At 37.4% G+C, this 9,949-nt stretch overlaps 1 protein-coding gene across 2 annotated transcripts; it reads right to left on the bottom strand.

Annotated features, from left to right (window-relative positions):
• Positions 1 to 862: 862 nt before the first annotated feature.
• ctdspl2a (CTD (carboxy-terminal domain, RNA polymerase II, polypeptide A) small phosphatase like 2a) lies at positions 863 to 9,583 on the bottom strand. Of its 2 annotated transcripts, none has more exons than XM_059334545.1 (13): positions 9,302 to 9,583; positions 7,351 to 7,562; positions 6,323 to 6,458; positions 6,042 to 6,188; positions 5,711 to 5,938; positions 4,836 to 4,929; positions 4,271 to 4,382; positions 4,101 to 4,187; positions 3,946 to 4,008; positions 3,764 to 3,843; positions 2,995 to 3,121; positions 2,798 to 2,893; positions 863 to 2,049 (listed from the first exon to the last, which is right to left on the bottom strand). In XM_059334545.1, the coding sequence occupies exons 2-13, from the start codon at positions 7,534 to 7,536 to the stop codon at positions 1,984 to 1,986; spliced, it is 1,422 nt and encodes a 473-aa protein (XP_059190528.1). In that variant the 5' UTR covers positions 7,537 to 7,562; positions 9,302 to 9,583; the 3' UTR covers positions 863 to 1,983. The 2 variants fall into 2 exon arrangements, with proteins under 2 accessions (XP_059190528.1, XP_059190527.1); XM_059334544.1 differs by having other exon boundaries at positions 9,306 to 9,582.
• Positions 9,584 to 9,949: the final 366 nt, after the last annotated feature.

A 9,949-nucleotide genomic window follows, 5' to 3' on the forward strand; every position in this document is an offset into this window, starting at 1 on the left:
CACTGATTGGAGCTTGGGAGAAATGTTATTTTGTTTCTTCTGTATGAAAATCCTCAATGAAATGACAATCAAGTGAATCTTGAAATTTCCTGATGTACATTGTGGAAGTAAATACTAACAGTGCTACAATAATGTTATTAATAACATTTGTTTTCCATTCCAGTGATTTAAGATGCACATATTTATTATTTCTAGTTCTTGCATTCTCCTGAGCAGTAACACAAGGAGTGCATCTGAGCATCATTTGTCATAGTTCATAGAGTTACTACTTGGATTTAATGCTCGTCAATTCGTAGTGTCGCTATGGAGATTAGAGCAGACCGATTTTGTTCATATCTATACATTTATAGTCAGCCAGCTTGCATCATAAAGCATTGCTTTCCTCATATTTGAACTCATTAAAATAAATCCTGATTTGGTTTATTTGAAATATACAAAGGATTCTTGCTCAACACAACCCTGACTATGATCATACAAAGTTTCACATGGTTTTACTGTTTTTGAGAAATGTAAAGGTAAAGCATTTTTATGACAGCTTAAGGATGATTATTTGAGGATATTTTTTAACTTTGCCGCCTGCTTTGTAAATAAAAATGTAGAGTAGCAGTCGAAACTAGAGTGAAGTTAATTTTATGAACTAAAATTGATCATTTTCCTCCCAACAAGTGCTTCAAAACATTAATGTGGGCCCCAAAACACAAACTTCAAGTTCCATTTAGTTGCTTTAAAGTGGAAATGACTTGAAAACTGGCCAAAATCAACATTTTTCTCATTATAAAGTAAAATCATTTCAAATAAAAATCTCAATGTTCATAAATACACCTTATGCAACATATTTCAATTATTAGTATGAGGCTTTGAGTCGTATAAAAATGTATTTATTTTCAAGGAAACCATTGAGTAACACTGAATACAACAGGAGTGATCATTCAATAGTCAATAAAACTCGTGACTCCTACATCATAAAGATCCCACATACAAGACGTCTTCAAAAACAAGATTTCAAAGCAAACATGTTGGCAATTTGCTGGTGCTACAATTTCATTCCCCCCTCCTCACATAACAAATTGAGGTGATACACACCTGTATAGAAAAGTGACAAGATTTAACATCAACTTACAAAGGGCTGGATGTCAAAGTGCAAGATGCCTGTACCCCCCACCCACTCACCCTTCCCCTCATTAAAGAGAACGATCAAAATGGACTGTCAAATACAAATCTCCAAAATTAATATTTTAGCCATTATGGCTTTGTATTCAGTTGAGACCCAAGTCTAGCTTACATTACATAGCTTTAAAATATTGTTTCAGAAACATTTTTCCTCCCAAAGATACTTTTTTTTTTTAAACTGCACCTTATTACAGATAACTGCATGTAATGGAGTAAAGCATCACAGGAATAATGCAGGCATACAACAGAAAAGCAGCTGTTTATCAACAACTTCAAACAAAACACACTAACATTTTGTTGGTTTATAAAAGCAACCGAATCAAAGAATACATACTAAAATCTGAAGTGAAAATAAAATGACTTAAAAACCTTGAAGAAAAAAAACTATGTACATATATTTACAAGTAAATAGAGTGAATATTATACAGGTTTGACTGGCCGTTCAAGGTCAGGCTGAAGCCACCAGGGTCCATATCATCCAACACTGCATGACATTCAGTTTTGTCAATCCAAAATGGTTCTTAAAAAGACAAAATACCTTCCAGGAGGCCGCCTTCAAAGTTGCACTAAAAACAAGCAAAAAGTAAAAAGTCCACCGCAGCGAGCAGTTCTGTTTGTTCTGTGAGTGTTTATAGAAAAACATCCAGGGCTTTTTGAATCAAACATGACTTTCAAATTTTTTTTGCATGGTTTTTAAAAATAATAATGGCAATGTTTGCAAAGAGAAATCCATTTAATATATTCTTCGGGGAATTCATTTTTGTCTGTCCAAATGTTGATACCATCTTGAACTGAGAGACGAGCACAAGGTTGTCAGTCTGGAGGAAGGAGGTTGTGCAAACGAAACTGTTCTCGGATGTGCGGTCTGACATCTTCATTCTGTGATAAAGAGAAAACGGATCAAAAACTGCAGTTCAACTGCAACCTCTCCTTTCACAGAAATGTGGGACAAGCTGCCAGTAACAAGACTGAAAAGGAGAAAAATTAGATGCAGGGGTTGCCCCGACATTGACACATTAAAGGTCCAATACACTGTAAAAATAGATAAACAATAGCTATTCAATAAAATTGAGGCAACAGATTGCACGCAATATTATTAATTAAATAAAATTAAATAAAATAAACAACTTAACAGGAAGTGCCTGTCAATTAAAAATGGACTAATTCCATTGTGTTGGATTCATTCAAAATTCTCTTGATTTAGAATTACATACACATAAAGATTATATTTAATGTGGTCAAAATAAGTAGATTCTATCTCAAACATTTTTATATTAAAGTTACTTAAACAACTGCCTCAAAATCAAGGACACATTTATATTTAATACATTTTATCAAATATATTAAGTAAAATTAAATGACTACAGAATAATTTATTACAGTGTACGATGAACACTGATGAAGCGCAGGGATGGTAAATTTAACCATAAGACCACAAGACCATTAACCAACAGCAAAACATTTTGACTGATTAATACCAAGAGTTAGAGTCCTTCTACTCATCCTGATATATTCCTTGCTGCATATCTTGTGCTCTCATTGGCTTTAGGTTGTTGCTGCGGTCATTGACAGTCAAAACAATTTTCACACTACAGGATTTGGATTCGGAAAACAGTCAGATACATACCAGCTCAACAAGCTTCTCAAGGAAAGGAACAAGCTTTAGAAGCTCGTTGTCATTTCTATCCACAAACCAGCTCTCAATAGGGATTCCATTGGAAAGCTGCAAAAGACACAAAATCTATGCTTTAGCCTCACTGTAACACAGAAACATTGTTAGAAAACTGAAGAATTTTAATTTGAAGAGACATGAAAAAGTTTTACCTGATAGGCGAAGGCTTGGGGTGAGTTGTCGATTATTATCGTCTTGGAAAGATCCCGTCCCAGAATGTTTAGGTCTTTAATATAATTTCCTTGAACACACACACAGTGCTCACGAAATAGCCTATGTCTAAAGAAAAACACGAGAGAATATTAGTTATCAATTTTCAACAAATTCTTGACATTAAACAAGAAACAAAAGTATGTGAAAGCATAATGTCCTTGGATTGGAGTATTTAAAAAGGCCATATTGACTAAAAACATGTGGTGAAAATCCTTATTTCTTGCTAAGGTTTCTTACCAGTTCTTGGTAAAGTGACAAGAATTACACTTATATTGGCAGGGGAAAAAAACTATGACCTCCTCATTAAAAAACTTCAAAGCAGCCTCCAAACACATTTACCAGTCATGACTGACTACAGTGATCGTTTCTATTTGAAAACAGGTTTTTGTTTTTTTTGTTCACTTGACAAAAGAAAGAGGAAGAAACTGCAATGCCACCCAGACTATTGTACGAATTGTATTAATGTCAGAGATGTTGAGGACATGAGCAGAAAGCATGGGTGTGTGTGAAGGACTAACAGAAACTGTTTGGTACTACAAGTAAACTTGATTAACTTGAAACAGCCATTACAGAACAAGCACACAAGAAAGTTATTTTTGCTGTCAAAAACATTTGATTACTCCAGACGCTGAGTTTAGTTTTATTGTGGCTGTTAAATCAAGTTTATTTATTCTAAAAGCTGCTTCAGTGTCCTGACTTGTCACTGACCTGACCAACTGCTTTTTTGGATCCAGGATGTTGAGCAACTTGTCAGCATACACTTTCTTTGAAGCCGTGAAGAGAATAATCTGAAATTGTGACGAAAAGCAGCAAAAATTGAGTAATAATGTAAACTCAGAGCAGGTCAGAACAAACAGATTTTGTGTGGAGTTGAGAAAGTTGCATCTCACCTCATACATTTGAGACATGCGCTCAAGAAACTCGCGGAAAAAGGGCCTCAACCGTACGTACACCTTCAGATTAAAAACAGAACAAAAGAAATGTATTCACAGCAGCAACAAAATGGAGATCTTTGGATTAGAAAAGGAGATGTAACAGTTCGTACCTGGTATATTACATCTTGAAAGAGCACAGGGAATGTCAGGGCTGCGTCTTCTAGCTCATTCAAACTACAGTGGACCAGAGTTTCATCCTGACAACAGAAAAAGAAAATTAGTATGCAAACTCTCAAAGAACGCTTATTATAAAATACAGCACAGTATCACAACTGCTTACTAGATCCAAGACGAGAGAAAACTCTGGCGTGCTGCGCGTTTTCAAAGGTAATGCCGGTTTGCGTGTTAACTGCTCCTCAGTCAGCGGAGGCACGTGTTTGATGAAGAAGTACCTGCAAGCAGAGAAACCTTCATTTCACAAAAGAAGCCAGAAATACCTCAACAGTGAAGATGTGCAGTAGGAAGGACACATAGTTTGACAGAATACAACAGGGGTCTGAAAATATTTAATCAAATGCTTAAAGTGAATCCAATGAACTGTTAGAATGAGGCAAAGTGGTGTAAACATAGAGTCACATGTCATCACAAAGTGGTCACACAGAGAGTGAAAGTCCTGCTTCTGCTGCCATCTAGTTGTTAAACTTACACATTGCAGCAAGCTTCATCAACATGCAAACATGCAATGTCACCTTGAATGTAAGACTAAACATCTGAACACCAAAAAGTGTGTTTTGTGTGAAGAGTTGAAACTTTAACCCAAATCAGGCCACAGCTCCTTAATTACACTTGACATCTGTTTTTTTTAAACTAACTATTAAAAAAAAGAAAAATAAGAATAAACTTACGGATCAAAAACTTCCCATTCTTCTTCATACGAGGTTTCTGGAGGAGCTGCAGGTAACGCATGTGGGTATCCACCGTCTGGCATACAACCAGGAGCTGAAGACAGAGGAATGGGAGAAAAAATAAAATATTATGTTGTTGAGCAACAAGGAGCTGAAGTCCAAGGTAATTTTGACAGATATTTCAGATGTATTCTTAGCCTTCAGACAGAAATGCTCATTAGTTTAAGAATACGATTTGAAGTATTCATTCAGAACGGTATTTTGACAAATATTTTGCCTTTAACAAATATTGCACCTCCTGTGACTTGGATATTGCCCTAGTCCATTTGCAAGTTTGATAAAATGTTTAATTGTTCAGACATTTTTGTCCTCTGAGGACATCAAAGCAACTTTTTTTACAGATATGCACAATGATTAAAAATGCTGTCCCTTAAATAAACATATGGAGTAAACCACATGACACACTGTTGAACATGGCTCAGTTCCCAGCCTGTATTTGTTTAGTTAATGATATTATAAATGTCAAAAGGATTATGAATGACGTTTCTAACTTCTGAAACAAATCCTAAAGTTCCTGCTTCACGTCAGCTCTCTATTGTTAAATTATAAAGCTGAGGTTACAACCATTTAATAGTTATATTTTCAAAGTCACAAAAGGTTAAAGCTGACTTAGCATGTGATCCCAAAGAGCAGTATCATGTTTACAAATCTTGTGGCCAAAATAAGAACGATTTTTACATTCAACTATTGTAAGACCCACCCACCCAGTTATCAAGACAGGTCAAAATAAATGTCTGCAGTTGGTATTTGACTTCTGAAACAACTTATGATTTCCCAAATTAAAAAGAATGTGTCTACTGTGAGAGTGGCCGTACCGGTTAATGGGGGCATGTCAGTTTCAGTGACTATTTCTCCTTCTTCTATGGATGTATCAGGGGCAATCTGAAGCCTCTGGGGTAATACAGGGGCAGTGTGACACGGAGTGATGCCCTCTGTGGATGTCAGGGTGCTGCTTTGCATCTCTTCTGCCGGCTCGATGTCCAGCTGCTTCATGATTTCCTCTGCCTCCATCGCTTGGCCAGGAGAGTCTGATCCAGGAGTGGCTGAATGTGAGTGACAGGAGAAATCAGACAGTTTGGTCATGTATCACAAGGGAACTTATTCATTATTTTTCTACATTAATATTTAAGGATTCCTGTGTTTTACCAGTTTTAGTTGCTGGTGAGAAGAAGTTGAAGACTGGAGAAAAGATGGTTCCGAGCAGGGTGGTGCGTGGCGGGCTGCTGGCTGCCTCATCGGGGGCCTCTAGTTTACCGTTGGGTTTCATAGGTTTACTGTTGCAGGTTATTGTTTCTAAAAAAGAAAACCTAACTGTTTAATGACAACCCAAACACCAAATATCTGTATACATCTCAGTACATCACCACGTTTTTTGTAATATGATATGTTATGTAGTATTCAAGCTGACACAATTCTGTCTTTAATACCTTTATTTGGAGTTTTCCGGCAAACCCTGGGGACTGCTTTGTTGGAAAGGCCTCTAGTCTGGGGCGTTGATGTTATTAGATCACTCTCAGAATTACAATCAATACGACTCCTCTTAGCAGGGATATCCTGCTCCACCTGGAGAGAGAGAAAAAAAACATAACAGGGACACAAAAGGTTCATGAACAGACAAAAAACATTACCGGGACCAACTTTGAGTTCTGCCTCAGGCTAAAAGTTCTCAGTGATCCAAAAATGACATCACAGCTTTTATTCAGACCAGTTAAGTGGTTTTGAAATATTATGGTGCATATTAATGTAGGATGTTACCATTTATTATATACAAGTCGTTTAATTAGTTATGGCTGCATATCGTCATAACCACAATTAAATCATGATACTATCGCGACCCAATAAGCATAGTACATTTCAAAATTGTGTAATGCTGTTTATTTCTCTACACTAGTTAAAAACTGATATAATTTTCTCCTGTGCACAAGAAATGATGTGATGGGGCCTTTGGGAGTTTTTAGAATATAGACAGTAGACACACAAGATGTATTTAATTTTACTCTGTTTTATTTTGTGCTGCTCAACCCTTTTACATTAATGTTACAGCGTTCAATTGAGACTATGTTGAAAGAGTTATAGAAATCGTACTAAGGCCAATCTATTAAGATTGTCGTTCAGACTTACAAGTTACTCTATGTTTTTTCAGACACCCAAGTAATAATTGACTTTTACAGTTGGAAACTACCAGACCATTAATCATTGTAGTTTTTTTTAATTTATTTTTTTACAGCTGCCAGATTGAAAACAGAGGAAGTTCACAAACGGTCAAAGAGCCAAGAGGAAACAATGTTGCCTTTGCTGAGACTTTCTGTTCAGGGTCTTAAAACACTCATAGCTATTATATACGAGTCACTGTTTCCAATTATCAACACAAAATGCAGCTGAAGCACTGCTTTTTTCTGCATAAAGCACCATAAAAAGTGCAAAAGCAGAGCCGTGAATTGTGACGTAGGCTCACCTTGACAGCATTTCCATGGATGAATTTCTTTATAGTGGAGAACAGGCCTGTTTCATTCTTCTGCATTTTGCCTCGACCTCTGGGTGGAGATGGCTCCACTTCACGGTGTTTCCGTTTGGCCTGGGTTGGGTGGGTTCGACGGCCTAAGTTCAGCTGCTGAGGAGCTTTACGCACTCTCAGCCTCATCCTGCTCCAACGTCACATAGAAAGATCTGAATAGGTGGAAAGAACAGTTGGAAACATTGCTTTAATCATGAAAATATTACCTTAGTCTGAGAAAATAAATATGAGCTTCAACGAAAACAAAAAACCCTTAAGTTGTTAAATATTAAAGGTTGTCCAACAACAGTCAACTTTACAAGACCTTGGCCTGAATAAGAGTATAAAACCGTATATTTCATGGTCAAATAATAATAAAAAAATATGTAGTTTACCAAATATTTGAGGCCAGCTTAAACTAGTTGACAGTTTTTGATATTTGGTGCAACATAATGTAACATTGTTACAATTCATTTTCACAAGATATGATTTTTGTGCATGTCTAAATCATCAACTATTCAAAATTGTTTTAACACATTTTTGGATCAATCAAGCCCAATTTAAAAGTAGTTAAACATTAATTAGGGGGCTAAATAGATTTATTCTCCCATGTGATTTGATACAGTGATCCTAAATCAACATCAAAGACAATCACTACATTGGCCAAAGGGGATGCACCTCTTCATGTTGGTCACTTTGCATGAAAGCATAAAAAAAAAAAATAATGCCATAAAAATGTTTTATAAAATAAACAATAAAATCTAGGGTAAAGATGTGTCACGTGTCCACTTCAGCAATAATTTTATACAGCCCGCCAAGACTGACACTACCATAAACCTGTTGATGATGTTATGATAAACCCGAATTTAGCATTACATGCTACGTTTATATTGAATTTGCATCTTGCAAATCTACCCATAAAAATGTACAAACCGAATAAATGAAATGCACATCAGTAATTGAACTAACCGTTTAATCACAATTCTCACTAATATGGTCAAGTCTGTATAAAGCTTTTGGCTGAACATCAGGATCAACAGATTAGCTAACATAAATTCATATTTGCCCATCGGTTGTAGCGTTCATTTAACAAGATAATAAACAAAGTTAAGAGCACAAGTTGTTGTCAACAGCAAATGTAACGCTATGCCGAGCAGCGGTCAGTGCAGTGGGCGGTGTACGTGATAAACATACAGCGAGGCCCTTTAATGTGTTTAAATGGAGCCGGTGTTTGGTGTAAACGCTTTAAGGATGCGGGTTTTGTCAATAATGCTGCAGCTTTATTAGCTACTTGTTGCTAAATCAGATCTGGTAGCATAACAGCAGCGCTGACTGGTTATGTAACATCGGACAGGCTTATTAACACCAACGACGGCAGCTCGTGCTAACGTTAGCCAGCTGCTGCTGTTTAGCATCAGAAGCCGCCACAGCGGACAGACGCCACTGGTTGGACGCTTGGACAAGACTGTTAGTTAATGTGACCATCACTGGCACTTATCAGCTACACATATCTGCTATTAACTAGACTTTACTTTAACGCAACCTAAACCCGGCGCTAACGGCGGGCTAAATATTACAAGTGCTACATTTAGCTTTGAGGCTAACAAAACGCCAATGGCAGCAAAAGCAAGGCCGTGACATTATTCACTTCAGTCCCCATAGCACGTCTCACACATGTCCCCTTAAACATGTATGTGTTTAACACTCAAATGATCTATAAATTCATCTGTAAAATAAAAACATTTATCAGCTAGCTAGGCTGTTGCTAACGCGTCATTTTGTTCGCTTCCATAATTATTTTCAGCCGTAGACTACGCCCCCTTCACTGACTAGCGTTAGCCGCTAGTTAGCATCAGCCGAGCTATCGCGGGGAACAATTATTTTTTGTTTACATCTTGACGTTGTTCGTTACCTACTAATGATCTGGGAAGCTCTTCAAACTTGCCGCAGCGTTTTGGCAGCTGTGTGGCCGCGACCGTGGCGGCCTCCGGTAGAGGTCGGGCCGTGGTTGTTGCTGCCAGCGGTGTCCGTCGCTCAACTAGCTAGTCACAGACCAAACATGTCTGCGGACGCCATTTCCCGCCTCATCACAAACACAACGCTGGTGGTGCGCAGAGGAATGCGACACTCACGTAGAGGGAACCAACGTGGCGGAGAGCGGAGTCAACACAAAAAATGGCTTTGGTGCGTATGCGCAGCTGGAGCTGGACTGAGACTCACTACCACTCTCTATCCCTGCTGGTTCTTTTGTGCGACTACAAGTAAGACATTAAGAATCGTCACCCTGTTAAGATAATCGCCTAACTAATTTTTCAAGTTTTGCAGGAAACACAAAAAACTTTACCAAAAGTGTAACATATGACATTTATTGATCATTCCACTCAAAAAGGATGTAACACAGGGTGGCTATTGTCATAGTAATAACACTGTGTGTAAATGATGTAACTTAAACTAAAAAACTAACTTTAACTAAACAATCTCCCTCTAGCTCTTCTTTGCTGGGTTCTTATCTGATGCCTACGAATGTGGCAAATTGTCAAAGAAGTGATGATCTTAAAGG

This window comes from Centropristis striata, chromosome 6 (genome assembly GCF_030273125.1).
Source record: "Centropristis striata isolate RG_2023a ecotype Rhode Island chromosome 6, C.striata_1.0, whole genome shotgun sequence".
Lineage (NCBI taxonomy): Eukaryota > Metazoa > Chordata > Actinopteri > Perciformes > Serranidae > Centropristis > Centropristis striata.

What these genes read in the sequence shown, in the direction of transcription:
- ctdspl2a (XM_059334545.1), bottom strand. Translation starts at nt 7,536, where the DNA reads ATGAGGCTGAGAGTGCGTAAAGCTCCTCAGCAGCTGAACTTAGGCCGT. An exon ending in CTCACCAGCAACTAAAACTG is followed by an intron (nt 5,939 to 6,041) that starts GTAAAACACAGG and finishes ACTCACATTCAG; the next exon opens with CCACTCCTGGATCAGACTCT. An exon ending in TTGAGAAGCTTGTTGAGCTG is followed by an intron (nt 2,050 to 2,797) that starts GTATGTATCTGA and finishes TCTTTATCACAG; the next exon opens with AATGAAGATGTCAGACCGCA.